Source organism: Rhineura floridana, chromosome 2 (genome assembly GCF_030035675.1).
Source record: "Rhineura floridana isolate rRhiFlo1 chromosome 2, rRhiFlo1.hap2, whole genome shotgun sequence".
NCBI classification, from domain to species: domain Eukaryota; kingdom Metazoa; phylum Chordata; class Lepidosauria; order Squamata; family Rhineuridae; genus Rhineura; species Rhineura floridana.
Genome location: NC_084481.1, coordinates 2100758 through 2120400, shown reverse-complemented (window position 1 = coordinate 2120400; position 19643 = coordinate 2100758). Strand labels below are relative to the sequence as shown.

Below are 19643 nucleotides of genomic sequence, written 5' to 3'. Positions count from 1 at the left end.
CTAACTGTCAGAAACGGACACTGACAGGGCTCATAGAGTTGCTGGACAGGGGTTAGAGAGCCCCCCCACCGGAACATTGTCATTTGGTTTGATCACTTCAGAATGCTGTAGACGCATCTCTTTTCCCTGGCCTTTGACACTTGAGGTATATGTCTTCAGAACCCACCCTAATCCTGTGACTCATCTGTTTTAATTGTTTTTAACATTGAATTTTAAACTGTTGTAATCTGCCTTGGGGCTCCTGGTGAAGGGCGGGTAATAAATTTAACTATACAAAGAAAATTTACAAAAACATTTAGACAAACAGATTTGTAGTATTTATTTTCATTGCACATACACAGCATATATACATGTCAGTAACATGATATTACTGCTTAACTTTGTTACAGCAGACACTTACACTAAAACAGCCATTGGAAATCAAACTTAAGCGAGACTGCATTAAAAAGAACAAGAAATTGCACTTTTATTATAAATTGTTTCCCCAATATGTATCAACTACATTGCTAGTAGTATGTTAAAAATCTCAAGAGTTGCAGTCCATCTGTACATGTATTTGTTATACATTCAAAGGGATTATTCTCCAATTTTACTGTGAGATGGCATTTCTTAAGGGTTCATTACATGAAATACACTAACAACTAAGACTTTATATAGCAGCTATTCAAACATATAAAAAGGCACCATGCTTCAAAATATGGAAAAAAATGTTATAAAGGTTTGTCATGAGATAAAAAGTGATGGCATTCAGCTATAAAGCCTTGTCCACTACTGACATAAATGACTTAAAATAAAGATCACTGCACATAACATAAGGGGTAGAAGCAGTGTGCGTGTGTCTTTCAGTCTTCAGTCACAATCATATTTCTATTCTTCACAGATTAGTGTTTCCACGGCAAATCTGTTTTCAAAGTGTCGAATTTTTCGGCAGTTACTTGCTTCACGCTTCTGTACTCCTGTTGTGAACATAATATAAAGTTATTTTGTTTTTTAAAAGATAACTGCCTTTTGTTTTCTGTGAAAATTATTGGGAAGAATTCTGCAAGGCTGGAGACTTTGTAGGGCATATGTGGGGAACTGGATCTGGCCAGAGGGACAGATTCTTACCCCCCATCCACCCTTTAGTCACCTGATGTCATAATTACATCAGGTGACTGACACTTGTCCTAGTTCAAAGGATGTTGTTTGATCAAATCAGCTGACGGGCTGTGTACCAGATGTGCAAGAACCCCAAATTACAAGTTGGATCAGGAAATTCAGGATGATTTGTAGTGGCCACAGGACAGGTCAGGGTAGCCATGGAGCTTTCTAGGAAGGCTGCAGCCCTTCCTGGAGCAACAGGAAGTCAGAAAAGCCAGACTTCATCTCACCAATATGTTCCAAAATTTCAAAAAGTCCAACAGCCACCATATATGGAAAAATCCAAGCTGGAGTAAGGAAGCAAGCTGGAGTTTAATTACTGACAGATGTGCTTCCAATCCAGGGCTGAAATGAAAGGGTGTGGCCAGTAGAAGGAGGTTGGGTTTGCATGCTGCAAAGAGGGCAAAAGACCACAACAATGGAGAGAGGGGGGATTTGTTCTCTTGCTTCCAACTCAAGGCTAAAATCTCATGCAACATCTTTCCAGTCATGGTGCTTGTGGGGAGGGATGTTGAAATAATAACGAAAAAATTCCTCTGTTGGGTCAGTCTTTTCTTAGTTCTCTCTGAAAATGCTTCTGAAAGACTTGGTGTGGTGGTCGTGTGGATTAAAAAAATTATTGCTCAGCCTCTCAACTTTTTCTAGCCTTAACTTTTTCTTCCATCCTCCCTTTTCCTAATCATTATTTTTCACTCTTATTTTAAATTATTGCTTGTTATATATTTTTATCATTTTATTACATAGGCAGTGTCATGTTCCCCTCCCCCATTTTTGGCACTGCACACGCATGCAGGCATGTAAAAGTCCAGCCTTTAATTCTTTCATTTCCCCCCCTATCCTTCACAATCCAACAGTCAGTCATTTATTTTCCAAAGCAATCCTACGCTTGTTTCTTCCAATAAATAATAATTTACCTTCAGCACCCCAGCTTTTATCCTTTCTTGTGTGTGTGACTGTAAAGTCAGCTGCCACACCCTCATTTTTCCTAAGGAATTCTTTCTAATAATAATAATGGGTGGTATTCAACTAACTTTTTGAGCTAGAGTTAGCACTAGTGCAACAGGATTCCTCCCCTCCCCCACCGTGCATGCCCATATCTGCTCTAGAGGGTTGGAGAAAACTCCGGAACAAACTGGGGGGGGGTACAGGGGGAGGAGAGGGGAAAAATCTTTGCACTGACAGAACGTTCTACTTAGCACTATATTTAAGACAACCCGGTATTTTAGTACAGCAGGGCCCCGCTTTTCGGCGTTCCGCTAATACAGCAGCTTTCAGTTAGAGTAAGGCCCCACTCATAGGGCGCTTGTTCCACTTTTACAGCATTTTTCGGGCGTTGGGTGCCATTTTATTGACGGAGTTCTGCTTTTCAGCAGGTTTCACTTTTCGACGGAGGTCTGGAACATAACCCACCATATGAGTGGGGCCCAACTGTAGTTTAGTTAAGTAGTACACCTCCCATCCCAAGGGACGTAGCTGCTTCGTTCTCTTAGTAGCAGGCACTAGCCTAGTGGTTACTGTCTTCTTCCAGTACCTTATATTTTTCCTAAGTATCCCTATGCTTCTTTCCATAACAACAACTATCTGCTAACGTCAGCCCCCCCGGAGCTTCTCTTTTCTTGTGTGCGACTGTAAAGTCAGCCATCCTTTCTTCTTCCAGTCCTCTTACTGCCTGCCGGTGGCAGAGCTGAGCCACTGACTGACTATGATATAAGTTACACTGCCATGAAGTTAAGGTTCCTCAATATGTTCTGTTATGTCTATGTTAAAGAATATCAGTGAGTTAAACTACCAGCTGAACAGATCCTGCTCATCAGAGCTATCTTAGCCACTGACACATCAAATACAATGACTAAATTAAAAGTCTTCTATGGATGTGGTGCTTCTGGAAGCATCATCACTAGCTAGATGTTTCTGTGGCAACACTCCTGTACTTGGCCAACCAAGGATGTTTAACAGGTTTGGCTACTGGGGCTATTAAGTTAACAAAGACTTCTTTCACCACTTCAGCTGTTCCTTCTACCAGACTCCCACGGGCTTGGACGAACCCAAAGTTATAATCCAAACCAAACCCTGTAACATTATAATTTTATTTTCCCCCTCACTCATTGCTGATGGCAATCTGTCCTCCTATGTCTAAGTGACTCCATGAATATGTTTATTGCTTCTCACTGCTAACAATCTGCCCCATGTGACAGGACTTCAAGTAAAAGACCCAGTATTTAATTTTTTCCATGCATCTTTGCCTGCTGCTGTGCCCACAAGAGTCTGCTTGCCTGCCTATGCTGCCTGCCACTACTCTCTGCCTTTGTGCCTGCCTAATTCAACTCTGCACTTAAGAGATGCCTTGCTCTTAGTGCCTGCCTGGCAAGGGTGTTGTGACTTTCTTTGACTTAGCTGCCTGGGAGACAGAACTGCATCCTCAAATGATTTCATTTTCAAAATCTCCATGGTAGGAACAGGCAGAGCATGTGAATTGCAGGAGTGAGACAACAGTCTTTTTAAAAGAATTCTTTTTGAAAACAGCACATTCTAAAAGCATCTAGCACAAAAACCCTTGGAGCTAACTGTGTGCATTTTGCCAGGGCTTATTCCCTCTGTAAAGGCTACCATGTCTCCATATTTTATGCTGCTATGTGAGGGGAAAAAAAGTTATGGCTATTTTGGTTTCCCAGTGCAAGATAATGGGACTTCAGAATATTTTTATTTTTGGGATTGCAATCTGGGTCCAGATGGGTCCAAATCAGTATGGACTGAATTGGGCCCAATTTGAAACCCCAAATCAGGGGCTCAAATTGGATTGAGGGCAACGTCCACAGCCCTAGTTATATCAGCCTCCTTTGAAACTGTGCTTTCAGCCCCTATCAGCTGGTTGACACTTGAAGTGTGCCTTTAAAGAGGTTCCATATAATTCTCAATCAGCTGATCACTGGTTATAAGGATCCCCCTTGAAGCCTTTGCAGAGGGGGAAATGCTCCTAAAAATGGAGCATTTTCCTGTCTGCAGAGAAATTGGTTTGTATTCAAAGTGCTGGAAGAAATGCTTTGAATACAAATGCTTCCCTGGATAGAAAAAAATAGATCAGCTTTAAATGGAACATCCCCCCCCCCAAGCAAGTGGCTTGAATTTAAAGTGCTGTAGGAAGCTCTTTGAAACTAAGTCACTTAATCCAGCCCCTTCAGCTGTACTACGGAGTTCCTGAAAGGAGATGTCAGGGCTGAGCAACACACCCAAACCACAGTGGCTGCTATATACAGTAGGGCACCACTCATACGGCAGGTTAGGTTCCAGATCCCCGCCGGAAAGCGGATCAGCTGTAGCGCGGGGGTCTGGAACCTAACCCGCTGATCGCACCAGAGGAGGAGGAGATCAGATCTTCCCCCCCTACGGCGCGATCAGCTGGAGTGCAGAAGTCTGATCGTCCCCGCTGGCGCCGTATTAGCAGAACGCCAAGAAGTGGGGCGCCAAGAAGCAGGGCCCTATTGTAAACAAGATGGGAGAGTTGTAGGAGGAAGGTTGTGAAGAGTGGAGGCTACAAATCTGTGTTACAGTTACCAAGGCAAGCTTTGTTTCCCGGGGATGGTGGGGAGCGGAAGGACCTGAAGGCAGATTTATTGAGCTAGAGAGTGGGCATAGTATAAGGCCTCTGTGATAAGTCAGCCTTCCCTAAACCAAGGGTGAGGCTGGGAAACATTTAGTTTTCTCAGGGATTGCAGATGCACTAAATAGGCTCTGAGCAGTATTATCAGAATGGTGTTTTTCACATGCACTGTCTGTGTTGAAATAACTTGGTGCTCATTGATATTGTTACCCGTGTAGATCTCTTTATTTAAGTATATGTCTCTGGTTAACTATGTGGAGCATGGTGACATCTACTTCAGATTAAAGATGCACAGAACTGCACTGTACAACCTCAACATTAAGATCCTCTCCACCAGATCAACCATAGCTCTTTTTTTTAATGCGAGTAATCAAGTTTGCAGTTCGCACAGAAAGGTTCTTCCTTTCTCTCACTGTCCCAAACAATTATTCAGCAAAATTAGTCAATTCTGTTTCAACATACTATGAGATACTGCAACCCATTTAACCACACTGGGCACAATCCAGCCAAAATCAAGCATTTTCAAGTCCTGCTGATTTTAATGGTAAATGTTTAACCACATGCCTCTATCACCCATTGCAGCCTTTCCCAACCAGTGTGCCTCCAGATGTTATTGGACCACAACTCCCATCACCCTCAGCCAGCATTGCCAATGGTCAGGAAAGATGGGAATTGTGGTCCAACAACATCTGGAGGCACACTGGTTGGTTAAATCTCATGCAAATTGCTTGATGTATAAAAGTGGTATGGTTAGAACTGGCAAACTGGTTAAACTAAAGAATTAATGCATACAATGTATATATATAGTTTTATATTTTGTTCATGAGTTCATCATCTGTTTTATGAAGAACGAAGGCATTACAATTCCACCATTTTATATACACTTAACAAGAAGAGTATTACCCTCAATAGAACTGATCACCTTTATTTTTTTTCAATCCACATACAAGCCATACCTTTTTGAATTTCTTTGCGCTGCAATTTGTAGGTCTCTTTGCCACGACAGAGGCGATAAATAAAAAAGCCCAGCTGATCCACATTTTCTATGCGGTCAGTAACGACCATCTGCTCATGAATCAAATAGGACTGAGGCAAGTATGTTCCAGCCTACATAAACCAAAATAAAAATACAACAGTATAGTCTCAATAATGTTAGTGATGCCAGATTAATAGTTTTTACACATAAAAACACTTGCTTCACCTCCATACAAAGAAAGTTTAGTTCTGCAGAATGTGTGTTAAGGGAGGAAAAACTCTTGAAAAGATATGACACTAAAACCACAGTTGAAATTAACTGGAGTTCCCTAAATTTAGACACAATGGGTAATTAGGGATAGTTTAATTTGAAAGCAGAAGTGACTGATGTCCTCCTCCGATGTGTGAAAAAGGGCAGTGCTATGGCTCAGGTAGGGTTACATGTGAACCAGTCCATTGTGTGATGACACTATTATCATCATCAAGAAAACATGGCTGGCAGAGAACTGAATGCAGCAACTGAAAAAACCAAACTTTTATTAGACAATAACCTAAACGTGTTTTTGTACTCACATGGATTAAGGATAAGGTTTTTATATCTCAATGAGCATTTAAAGGCAAGGGGATCAAAAGCTAATCTGCATTACAGTAACAAATTATGCAATTCAAAATGAAGGTGAAATGAAGGCTACTCTTCATAGCACATTGAGAGAACGTTCTGGTGTGTGTGTTTTTAAAAAAATCTGCCCTCAAAAAGTTCATGGCAAGTATAAAAAAAACTCTATAAAGAAACCAACAAAACAGAAAATTCCGTCTGAGATAACCATGTGCATTCATTTAAATTCTTTAATACACTGCACACTATAGTGGAACAAAGTTAGGATCACAAGTTTAATTCACAAGAGCCAAGGAGAAATTCTAGAACAAGAATAGTTCAATAAATCTACAGGCTGGATTATGGCTAAAGAATGAATGAAGTTCATAAAAATAGTATAACAATTTATTAAAAGTTTAAGACAACTTTAGTTCTTGAGCTATGGGGTGATGCAGGGAGGCTGTTGAGAGCAGTCTTAGATATGAAGCGGTTGGGAGCGCCATTAGGAGATTTGAAGTGTCATCAGTATGCTGATGATACCCAATACTATTTGTCTATAACATCTGAACTGGGAATGGCTAAGTAGGCCCCAGACTGGTGTCTTGATACAGTGGTGGGCTGGATGAGGGCTAAAAAACTGAGTCTGAATCCTGGCAAGATAGAGGCACTCTGGGTAAGTGGTTCTTGGGTCCAGGAAGTTTGTAAGTTACCTGTCCTGGATGGGGTTGCACTCTCCCTGAAATAGCAGGTGTGTAGTCTAGGGGTGCTCCTAGATCCTGCTCTGTCACTGGAGGTTCAGGTGTCCTCAGTGGCTAGGAATGACTTTTACCAGTTTCAGCTGGTAAGATGGCTATGGCCTTTCCTCGATCAGGGTAGCTTGAATACAGTTGTTCGTGCATTGGTTAACTTAAAGAACGGATTATTGCAGTGCACTCTATGTGGAGCTAACCTTGAAGTTGGTCCTGAGGCTGCAGCCTGTGCAGAACACAGTGGCTATGTTGCTTGTGGCGGCAAACTACCACCAGCATACAACCGCTGGTTTGCGAGATTTGCACTGGCTGCCAATCTGCTACCGGATCAAGTTCAAGGGTTGGTACTAACATACAAGGCCCTGTATGTTACTTGAGAGACCACTTTATCCCTTATAGACCTGGTAAGCCACTGTCCTTTGCAAGAGACTGTCTCGTTAAAACTCCAAAAAATATCAGAAGTCCATTCCACTGTAGCTAGAAGCAGGGCTTTCAGTATGTCTCCCCGTTCTGTGGAACAACTTTCCTGTTGAGATACAATAGGAACCCGTGATTTGTACACCCTGGAAATAATGGAAGACATTTTTGTTTCGACAGAGTTTTCCACCTTGCCTTAAATGTCCATTTTGTATTGTAGTTAAATCTATTTTTAGCTGGTTTTATATGTTTATAAACTACCTTGACACATATGAAGGTGATTTAATAAATAAATAAATAGCCAAAGTAAATCCCCATGTGCACCTGTTATATGTGATGAAGACTTAACTCTAGCAGTATACTTAGACCTTTTAAAAACTGGAAGGAAAGCAGTATTCATAGTTATGCTTCATTATTTGTAAACAGTCAATTTTACTCTCATACACCACTACAATGTTTAACAAAATGTCAGAACTTACCAGGGTATGAATATTTACAAGGGCTAAAGGGTTGGATCCAGAGTTGTCACTCCGTAAACAGAAGGGCTCCTTCCATGTGCAGATGAAGCTCTGATCCACCGGGGGCTCCCATTGGAGGAAGCGGATGAAAGGGAATTTTTGCTGGTTCTCTTTCAGCCCCAAGCACCACCTCCAATGCTATTCCAGAGGGTTCCTCTAACCCAGGGGTGGGGAATGTCTGGCTTGCAGGCTAATCTTGGCCCACCAGAGGGTCCAAGTTGGCCCATGAGGCTATTTTCCCTATTTGTGATGTCATCTGATGGGCGCAGGGGTGGGGATAAACCCTACATTGGCTGCATGCTCCTATTCCCAGCAGGGAATAGGGGAGTGCAGTCAGACTGAGCAGGATTTATCCCCTGCTCATCAGCTGGTGAGTGGGGGTTAAATCCTGCTCAGTTCACAGGATTCCATGCAAACCGCTCCCTGATTCACGAAGTGGTTTGACCGCAATCCCCTGCTAAAATAAAGCTATCTTCTCATTGTTTTCACAGAGGATTCTATGCAAACATGCATGGAAATTCCTGCTAAAATAATTCCTCCATTTTGGAAGGGGATTCCATACAAACATCTCCCTGAATCAGGAAGGGGTGTGCATGAGAGAATCTCCTGCTAAAAGGGACATTTTCCCCATTGTTTTAGCAGGGGATTCCATGCATAGGATCCCCTGCTAAATGATGGCAAAAACTCTTGTTTAACAGCAACTTGTACAGTCCACTGAAGTCTCAACTTTGGAACTTAAAAGCACCTGGCATGTGTTATTGTGAAGCCACATCATTGCTGTATGGGCAACCTTGCTTGCCGATCAAATTTGGTCCACAAGGCCAATCCTGATAAAAATCTGGTCTGTGGAGCAAAAAAGCTTCCCCACCCCTGCCCTAACCCTCCAGAACAGCTTTTAGGAGACACAGGGGAGAGCAGGGGGAAGAAGAAATCAGTGAAAATTTGCCTTCCTTTCCCTTCCTGCAGCAGAGCAATGCATAAGCAAAACTCTGCTCAGCACAATCCATCGCTATGGCCTGGTTCACATACAACACTAGTCGTGGTTTGTCTGATCAACTTAACCTTGCCCGGCAGATTAACCATGCTTTGTTTGTCTGCCACTCCCAAGATGCTCACTGTGGTACAGAGTTGCGAGACAAGAGCAGTTATAAAGTAAAACTGCTTGCAAGACTCAGCGGCCCTTGCTGGTGTTTTTCCTAAAGACCACTTAACTTCCAACTGTGCCTGGCAACCGGCTTCTTTTGCCATCTCCTTCCTCCATGGCAAGCCCTCCCTCCCAAGATAGAGAGCCTCACTTCATAGGAGGAGAGGAAAATTTAATGGGACAGCACTCTATTCCACCCAGTAAACATCTGTAACAGATGAATAGGAAAGCAGCAATCTCAGCTGAAGAGTATACTTCCTTATGTCCACTGATTTCAATGGGTCTACTCTGAATCCTAACCACATTACTCAGAAGTAAGTCCCACTGAATTCAGTGGTGCTTACTCCTAAATAAATAGGATTGTGATTGCAGCATCAGTCAAATTCAACCCAGCAAACATTGAGCAGCCTCTAGATCCTTTGATGGTTTTAATTGAGCTTTACAACAACAAAAAAGTACCTCTAGCACCTCAAGAGTATATATCATAGTTGCTATGCAATATACTGGAAATTGTCAACAACACTTTAATGCATTTTTAATGCTTATACAGACATCTTTAATATGTTATATCTGCAGTATGAATGTTTAATGATACAGAGTGAAAATATTCAAAAACACTCCCATAATTAAATCATACCTTGATGTTGATCAACAATTCCAAAAAGTTCTTAGGCGGCATAACAACTGATGTGTTTAGGGGAATGACGTAACACTTATCCAGGCTGAGGTCAAGGTAAGCAGTAAGTCTCTGATGAGAGACGTAGCAAATAGCATGTTAGGAATTATGCATGAGTAACCATTATAATTAGCCGTTTCATTTCCCTGCCATACTACTCTCTCAGAGGCTGAATACCTATACTACTACTTCAGGTAAGAAAACTAGCACAAAGCATAAAACATAAAAGCAAAGCATCAAACTAGCATCAAACTAGAAAAGTCTTCTCTGCTGTCTTAGTTCTCTGTATGTTTTGGGGGGGTCTTTTACATCGGAAAGCACTCAGACATGTGATCCAGTCACCTGAGGCCCCCACCACCTTTCTGCTGCATGTGTATCTCCGGCCTCATCAAGTGCAGAACAAATAAACCCAGCATATTTGATATATATAAATTGTTCTAGTTCATCAAACTCAAAATACTTTGGATATACTGATTTGTCAAATTGTAAATTTGATGGTTCTTTGGGCATTAGATTTAAACTATTTAAAGGAGAATTGTTATACAGTAGGGCCCTGCTTTCCGGTGTTCCGCTTTCCGGCATTCCACTGATGCGGCGGCTTTCAATTAGGGGAAATTCCCCATTTTAAAGCCGATTTTGCCGTTTTGCAGCATTTTCGCGCGATGCAACCCATTGAAGTCAATGGGTTCCGCTTTACGGTGATTTCCACTTTATGATGGGGGCCTGGTCCCTAACCCGCCATATAAGCAGGGCCCTACTGTATACAGTACAATTCCCAAGTTCCATGCACCCCAAGTCATATCTAAACCATCCAAAATTATGGATGACACTCAAAAGATGCTTAATGCGATTTCCGTATTCAGCACGGCAGGATGCTGGTTGAGCACATAAAATTAAGGGCTGGCATCTGTGCCAGTTCCATGTCTGCCATATTCCATTCCCCAGGTCTCTAGAAAGCCCTTCTGCTTGCATGGTTCACAGGCTGTAGAACATGTACAATGGCAATAGTTACTGCAGTTTGATAAACATCATAGAAGCTATGTTATATTGAATCATACCATTGGTCCATCTAACTCAATATTGTCTACTACACCAAGGACAGTGAACTGCCCAAGCATTTTTATCTGCACTTTGCCTACAGCGTGACATTGGCAATTAAATCAAATAGCCTCCTACGATGGCAGCTTTCAGTGGTTAGCGCTCCTCCTCCAGCTTCCCTAGCCCCATGCTGGCTTCTCTCCACCTTCATGATGGAACTTCCACTCCAGAACATTCAGCAGTCATTGTCAGTGCTTGGGCATTCTTGGAAGCAGAGCATCATTTCCAAGAAGGCCTGAGCACTGGTGCTTATCACTAAAGTCTCCAGCAGCAGCAGCTCCATTGGGAAAGCAGAGAGAAGCCAGATGGACAACTCACAATAAAGCAGGGGATGGGAAAAGTCTGTTCAGTTGGAAGCTGCCATCTCAAGGCACCTGGAGCACCTTGATGTGACAATTCCCAAAGGCTTACTAAGGCATAGGACAAGAGAAGTCGGTGTCTCTGTGAATGAGAGGGGTGGCCCCGGCAATGCTCTCTGCTGGCGTGCAGCACCCAGAGGATTGGACAGGAGCAGATATGACCCTCAGGCTGAAAAAGGTTCACTGCCCCTGGCCTACCCTGGCTGGCAGCGGCTCTCTGAGGTCGCAGGAGTCTTTCCCAGCCCTATCTGGATATTTCAAGCATTGAACTGGGGCCTTCTACATGGAAAGCAGACGCTTTACTACTGGGCTGTGGTCCTTTCACATGTTTGAATAGATCAAGGCAACAGAAACTATTAGTGGCTTTAAATAAACATACGACAAGCAACTCTTGCTCCAACCACATATAGTGCTTTTCAGATGATCCTTACCCGATGAAAATCATGAACAATATCAGCTGGATCACTGTCAGCAAATTCTGGAACAGGCACACTGATGAACTCAACCTCCTCCTCCTTGAGGATCTGAATGTTCTCTTCAATTATCTGATAACTAGGAGCTGGAGCATCTGCATCCTGGTCAGTTAATCTTAAACCATCTTCAATATACTTTATTCCACAGAAGTAAACACCATTTTCCTAGCAGTCAAAGTTAAAAGATATAAGCGAATGCCATGCAAGTTTTCAGACAGTCCTAATCAACTTTAAACTACAACATATATCAGCCTTCTTTCCATTCTTCTAAGTGTAGAAAGCTTATTACACTATATTTTTGGGAAATCATTTGCAAGTGATTCTGAATGGAAGACTGAATGGGAACCTTGGACCTCTCCACCCCACCTCAAGATGATTTGGCAGTGAATTTAGCCACCACTCCCTTGTCCTCTTCATGCTACAAGAAACAGTCGCTAGACTGAGGAGAACATGCAAGCAAAAGAAAGGTTCTAAGTTGTCTCTGTTTTCCTCCTTTCTTCCCAGATTAAGAGGAAGCCAGGGAAATTATGATAAGAGTCAAAGAAGATCAACCCTCCACTTTTGCACTGAAGTGCTCTTGTCTCCTGAATCTCCAAGCTATTTCAAGAAGCATAGTGGAAAGGAAGGGAGGGTTGAGGAGCAGATGTGACCCAGATGTGTACACGCATTCAGTTAGAGATACAACATTTCTGAAAATCTTCAATTAAAGAATAAAATTTATGGTAATTTTGACAGCAATGAAAAGAAGTTTTTGCGGAGGGGGGATGAAATTTGAGAAAGCTTGCAATATTGGCTCTTATCAAACCCTTACTTTATTACTTTAAGAACATGAGGTGTATCATGTATAACTTATTGAGCACATAGTTGTTTTTGCAAACTGCCCTAGAAGCCTTACTGAAGGGTGGTGTATAAATCATTAAAGTAAATAAATAAAATTATAATGTTTAAAAGTATAAATATCTTAGTTAATTAAAAATGTCTTAGGTTGCAATCCTAACTTCAATTACCCGAGAATAAACCCCAAGTTCAATAGGATTTATTTCTGAGTAGACAGAGTTACAATTGCCCTTTTAATATCCAGCGTTAATGAGGGAGCTATTCTTCTATACATGTCTACTCAGATGTAAATTCAGTAGGGCATACTCCTAGGTTAATGGGTATAAGATTAGAGCAAAAAGAAAACAAGAATGTCTTATTTTCCTGATGAGAAAAACTAGAATAAAAAATAAAATTAAACAGCTTAAAATGGAAACAAGCAACATAGCAGTAAATATTATATTCTTATTAAATTTATATCCTGCCCTTCCTCCTAGAAGGAGCCCAAGGTAGAACATTTTTAGTCTCTGGGCTTAAAAACAGTATGCGGACCTAAACATTAAGATGAAGAAATCTGTATTCTAGAGAAAAAGCTCAGAATATAAATCATAGAATCATAGAGTTAGAAGGGGACTTGTAGGCCATCGAGTCCAACCCCCTGCTCACAGCAGGAAATCCACAGCTAGAGCATCTCCCGCAGATAGCTGTCCAGCCTCTGCTTGAAGACATCCAGCGAAGGGGATCCCACCACCTCCCTTGGCAGTCGGTTCCATTGCCGAACTGCCCTTACTGTCAAGAAGTTCCTTCTAATGTCCATAGAAATATTCCTATAATGATGAGATCTGGACTTTGGCTGCAATCCAGTATACACTTATCTGGGAGTAAGTCCCACTGAACTCAGTGGAGCATACTTTGAGCAGACATGCATTGGATTGCAACCTAAGTCACGGTAAAAGTAGACCCACTGAAATCAATAGGAGTCAAGTCTGATTAAGTATGGACTCAACTCAATGAATGTAAGCAGTGGCAATAAATTTGGATATTACCATTGCATCCTTATAAACAGGAATGCTAAAATCCTATATGCATACAATTAATTAGTTATGCTGAACCCTTAATTATTTATATCCTGGTCCATTCAATAACATGTAACTGAAAATAATAGTCGAACTCAAGTTTATTTCCTCTAATTTAATCAGCATCTGACAGATCCATAGCTTTGGATATTGAACTTTAACTTTGAGCTTAACAGATGAAAAAAATGAAAGAAGCTTCCTCAGTTTTTCATGTTTTCCCCTGAATGCAGGTGTGTACATTCAAACAGGCATCACTTTTTTCATTTGATGCAGAAAAACATCTGATGGTTAAAGCATCTTGCGATTTTCCTTTCACATGTTAAAAAAAGGAACAAAACTTGATTTGGGTCAACAATTCCAAATATTCTCTATTCTTGATTGCATAAACAAGCCTTTCTATATACTCAGATGGAAAACTTGTTAAGAAGATTTAAACTATTGCTTGATAGTTGACACAGGGTAACATCTCTGAACCTTTAAATAAAGAACTGCTGTTCTTAGAAAACAGCTTAACAGCTATTTCCACCAGATAAAGGGCTAAGGAGGGCAGCTAGAGATTTTCTGAGATTCTCTAGGATTTAAATTCCCATAGCAGGAGGGATAGTTGATCTGTTTTATTATCAACTCAAACCCAAATGTTAGAGTGTACTTTGTTTTGTTGCCAAATGTATATTAAAAAAACCAAATTCATCCAATGTGATGAGATCGTTTTTCTGTGAAGAAGGCTGTAAGTTGGGCAACTCACAGCAAGTTATGAAAATAGCACCAACAGTACAATGAAAGTATTTATTCATGTAAGTAATACATTCAACCTACCTGGAATGCAAAATACTTGTATAGATAGGCACCTCCAAGTATAACAACAGCAAGCATAAAAGCTAATCCAAAACACATACACCAACACCAGGCTCTCCTTTGTGCAATAGGCACCACACCCTCTGGATCCTAGAAATATACAAAGTGATACAGTAAACAATTGTGTCCCCAAAGTTTTAGAAGGCTATGCAGATACGGAGATATGGATCCTTCTACAGGCATAGGGCGATACCAAACTAAATCAGAGTAAAAGCAGCAGAACTAGAGATGTGAAGGCCTGGAATGGGGGGTCCTCCCATTTTTATGTTTTTCCCCAATTTTTCCATCTCCCCCCCCCCATTCTCTAAGCAGGACTGGGGGTGGGGCAAGGGGATTGTAATTTTTGTTGCAAATACCTCCACGCTTACTCATTCTCACTTAGTCATGTTTGGCTTGTGTTACATGGAAACTGGGCGAGTGAGTTTTCAGCAAACTTAGCACCGATGCTGAGCTTATGCTACATCTAACTGCTTGGCAGGCAAGGACAGCAAACCAAATTCAGTCTGGAGCATGTGGGAATATGCCTACTTCTAAGTCTGCCCATTCAGGGTAAGAGAACAGTACCTGGATCCAGATAAGGAACTGTGGGGGGACACAGTAGCTTCTCAAGTAGCTATTAAGTAGAAACCAACCAAAACCTTTTCCCACATCATGTGATAGTACCAACTTTGGAAAAGATCTTTGGTCCACTGCAGCTAAAATGTGGAGTTAAAGATTAACTGCCATCCTGCTCACAGTGAACCACTATACTGCACCAGTTCTCATAGTTGGAATCTAAACTCAAATATAGTACAGTAAGCAGATCCAATTGCGCAATTTAATACATAGATTACAAAAACATATAAAATATTAAAAGTAAAACTATCTCATAGAATAACCCATCTCATAGACTCCTCTTCACCTCCATTTTGAATGGAAATTGTGTATCAATTAAACCATCTAAACAGAATTCTTGGAATGCCAAATTTGGAACTGCAGTAAAAGTTTCAATAGCTTGATGTTCATGCATCATCTTTGCTGTAGCAATATATAGTTGCAATCTCTAAACTGTTTCAGTTTAGAAATCTATAAAGTGTAAATACAAACTTTTAAGTCTTTAAAAAAGTCAGAATAATTAAGGAAACTGCCAGAATATTTTATCTATTAAATATGATAATCTAAAGCATTTACTAGGCTTATCAAGTTGCTGCAAAACAGATTAAATTTGATTGGGATTGAGAAAATTAAATGTCTCAGCCACTGTCTTACTGAATAGTAAATGAAAGTAAATCATTAGTCTTATGCAAGAAAACACACTTTGGTTCAAAAGAGTTTTGTGGCACAAAGACTTAAAAAAATATTTTGGCCTAAGCTTTCCTAGACTAGCGTCTACTTCATCAGATATATTTGGCACATTCCTCAACTGACAGATATAGATACATATACTGTATGGGTGTAAAGGAAAAATAAATGACACCATGTATAAATTACACCTGCCAACTGATAAACCTTCACACATCTGATGAAGTAGCCTCTAGCCTGGGAAAGCTCCTGCCTCGATTTATTATTTAAGTCTTTTGAAGTGGATTCTAGCCCACAAAAGCTTCTGCCATACTATATTTGTTAGTCTTTAAGGTGCCCTAAGACTGTTGTTTTTGTTGCAAAAGGCTAACAGGGCCGACTCTCTGGAAATCTGGTAGAGGCTCTTCAACCTTTATAACTCTGTTGCAAAAGACACCTATTGACATAAAGCATTCTTTCATTGCCAACGCATTCTTTCCCAGTTAAACATTCTCTTGCGTTTGGAAAGGATCAGACTCCAACTAAACACCCCAAACAAAACTGCTGTCCTTCACGACCGATGGTTTCCCTGCAGTTAGCTTTAGCTACAGATGCGGACGCAACACTGCAAAAGGAGGAGAAGCCGTCTTAAAAGCTAACCCGGACCGACTCCAATTACTAGCTAGCTAAAAGAAAACCACTAAAAGTAGGAAAACAACGGCGCTTTAGGGACGGTTCGCGTGTCAGCCATTTTAGGTTCTTGAGATGAAGCGCGTATTGCTAGAGCTAAATACAGGGCGCTTCTTCACCTTTTCGGGTCTCTTTTAAAGTACTCGGCAAGCAAGCTGGCTTTTCAAAAGGCCCAGCGGCCTTCGACCTCCTTCGCGAGCCACCCAAAGCTCTGGCGGCCTTACTTCTGCAAACGGATCCCGCCCCCACCAAAGCATAGCCCTCCTTCCCCGGGGCTGACAAACAAGGGGCAGCCTCCTTCTTTCCAACCCCAACCTGCAGCCGGAAAGGGGGCAGGCATCGTCAACACGCTTTCTTCCAAAAATTCTGCATGCCCTTTCTCAGGGGACTGTGCAGCCCTTTCTATGGGCACCATTCGATCGCAGCTTGCAAGACCGGCGGCAGCTCCGTTTTCTTGCACGCCCCCTGCCTCCCTCTCTCCTTCCCTAGCTTACGCGCCCGGCGCCCTTCTCTCGAGACGAGCCTTTGCTGCTCTCGCCGCCTCACCTTGGCGTCCGGGGGCAAAATGAGGACTTGAGTGCTGCAACTGTTGCTTTCCTTCTCCTCCTCCGTTTTCTTCCCTGCGTCTTTCTGCGCCAGGGCCGAGTTAAACGACACCTTCACCATGGCTGCAGAGGGGGCTTCGCTGAGACTTAAGGGTGGGAACAAAGCAGGCGGCGGCGGCTGAAAGGCGAGCCCGGCAGCTTCCGGCTCAGATCAGGCCCCAGCGCTCTCCTCGCAGCAGGCCCCGAAGTCTCCGCGCCGTCCCTCTTCTACCTCCTCTCCTTTGCTCAGGTGCCACGCCAGGCCCACCAATCACGGAGGGCCTGAAAAGGAGGCGGACTAAGCAAGGAGGGCGGGAGCAAACGTAGCGCAGCAACAGCCCGCTCCAAGCGGCCCACTGAGGAAAGGCCCTGCTGGGTCAGGCCAACTCCTACCTAGCCCAGCGGTTTGTTCTCGCAGGGGCCAGCCACGTACCCGTGGGAAGCCCGCAAGCAGGACCTGCGCGCCACAGAACGCTCCCCGCTTGTGATTCTCCTCCTGGCTCCGACAGTTCAGGCTAGTTCGGGGGCCAGAATTGACTAGGGCGTCCGGGCAAGACGCGAGAGCGCCAGCGTTTTCAAAGCTAGATATACAGAAGCGAGGTGGGGTCTCTCTGCCCTGTTTATTTTAGTTTTAACATGTACACGTGTCGTTGTTCCAACGGCGGGTGATCTTTCCCTCCGCGGTGCACCTACAGTAGCATAAGAGGGAGCGAACACCCAACCCGCCAAACCCGCACTGCAACCACACAGACGTGCAAACCACTCGCCCCATACTGCAACCGCACACATAACATCCCATTGCAGCGCCCCACGAGGAAAACTGATGTTGCAAGCAGCCACTTTCCTCCATTTTTCAATGGGATTTACTTCAGAATATTTCTTAATTGCTTCTGTCCCACCCTTCCTTCCAAGGGGGCGCAGGGCAGCACTGCTGTAGACATCCACTATGCAGATGAGTGCTCTGGAATGTAATTTTATTTATTCATTCGTTTATTAAATGTATATCCTTCTGTTCCTCCCAGAAGCAGCCCAGGGCGGCAATGACTTCAACAAACTTTCAGTGACTTAACAAATATAAACCTTCCTGTGGTGAAAAATGAGAGCTGATGTCAGGGATCCTCAGGCAGCCAACAAGCCAAAGCCCACGCCTCAGGCAGAAGGCCCACGGCTAACCCAGGCATCACTGCTGCTTGCTCTCTTTGTCCGTTCACCTGACCTCTCTGAGCAAACAGTGTCAGGAACAAGGAGAAGGAACAGCAACCAGGACTGAGCCAAAAGGAAGGGTGCAAGTGAAGGGCTGTGAAAACAGCAGCATGGAAGAGATGGACCCACTCAGGAAGCAGCTACATGAAGGACATCTTTCTTGCTAAAGTGCCCCCTCCCCAAATTCTAGATCTGACAGTGGAAAAGAATGAAATGATGTAGTCTTTCTTCCTAGTCCTGCGTACAGAGTGGGTGAACGGTACAGGGTTGCTTCCAGATGCAGGCCTGATGTCAAAAACTGGTCATTCAGGGTGGAAACTCAGATTCTATTTTTCTGTGTAGCTTCCACACACTCCCATTATGTCAGTCCTGGATATTCACTGCTATTCCACTGCTTCTCATCTACACCAGTAGACGGAGTTTGACAGAATGTTGTATGGGCTGTGGTTTTACTGTCACTCTTCACCCTGCACTGCCTTTTTTCCTGTTCTGAGCTTGCACACAGATACTTCCGTAGCTATGCTAACACACTTTTTTAAAAATGCAAGAAGTATGCAAGAGCAAATATTATCAGTCTCAGTTATCATGTTTCACATTTCCCCTGCTTGGTATATGTGAATATCAATTTGGTAATAACAATAGGCCTGCAAGAGTGGTGTTTTCCTGATGGAAGGCTTGCACAATAGTTATGAAATTACCTTGAGCAAGACCTCTGTATTTTTTTAAAGCCCAATATATACACTGCAGTTAAGGTCTTTGAGATAATCCCCCACATATACTCTGTGGAGATCTTGAAAGAACAGTTCCTCCTAACCTGCTTGTTGAAATTCAAACATGCCTTCAACATGTGCCAATTGGTGGGAATAGGCATGCTTGTATGTGCTTAGGTGAGAAGTCACCCACCAAAACACATGATAAGCTGCCTACCAAAAAATGCACCAACAAGCTTCCACACCAGCAGTGGTATACTATGTTATTTTTAATTATTGGATTTTCCATTGTAAGGGGAAATCTGGATTGCATTGAGAAGGGTATGGACTACCACAGGGGTGGTTAACTGGACCTTCCCACGTGTGTGACCACCGCACATCGCTTTTCATTGTCCTTTGCCTGCACGGTTTGAAATCACAGTGGCTTTTACAAAGTCGCAGGTGTTCTTTGGGCTCTGCAAACCCTCTTTTGGCACATCCGTGTCTTTACGTTCCCTCCCGTCTGACACAATATACGATGTCAGGTGTAGGGCAGGTGGGTGTGCCCATTCGACTCCCAACCTTCAATAAGCCATTCTCTCCGCCTGATCCCCAACCCACAACATGAACAATGAAATAAGATCTGAGGCAAGAAATCTCCTTACACTGCTCTGCTGCGCAACAGATATATTTTACGTGGGCAGCTGTCACTTCAGCTCCGGGAGAAA

The 19643-nt window shown here is 42.8% G+C and overlaps 1 protein-coding gene across 1 annotated transcript; it reads right to left on the bottom strand.

Annotated features, from left to right (window-relative positions):
- Nucleotides 1-294: 294 nt before the first annotated feature.
- Nucleotides 295-17300, bottom strand: ITM2B (integral membrane protein 2B). The gene is made up of 6 exons (XM_061607580.1): nucleotides 16986-17300; nucleotides 14451-14579; nucleotides 11701-11907; nucleotides 9774-9884; nucleotides 5695-5845; nucleotides 295-956 (listed from the first exon to the last, which is right to left on the bottom strand). The coding sequence occupies exons 1-6, from the start codon at nucleotides 17103-17105 to the stop codon at nucleotides 868-870; spliced, it is 807 nt and encodes a 268-aa protein (XP_061463564.1). The 5' UTR covers nucleotides 17106-17300; the 3' UTR covers nucleotides 295-867.
- Between the last annotated feature and the right edge of the window lie 2343 nt (nucleotides 17301-19643).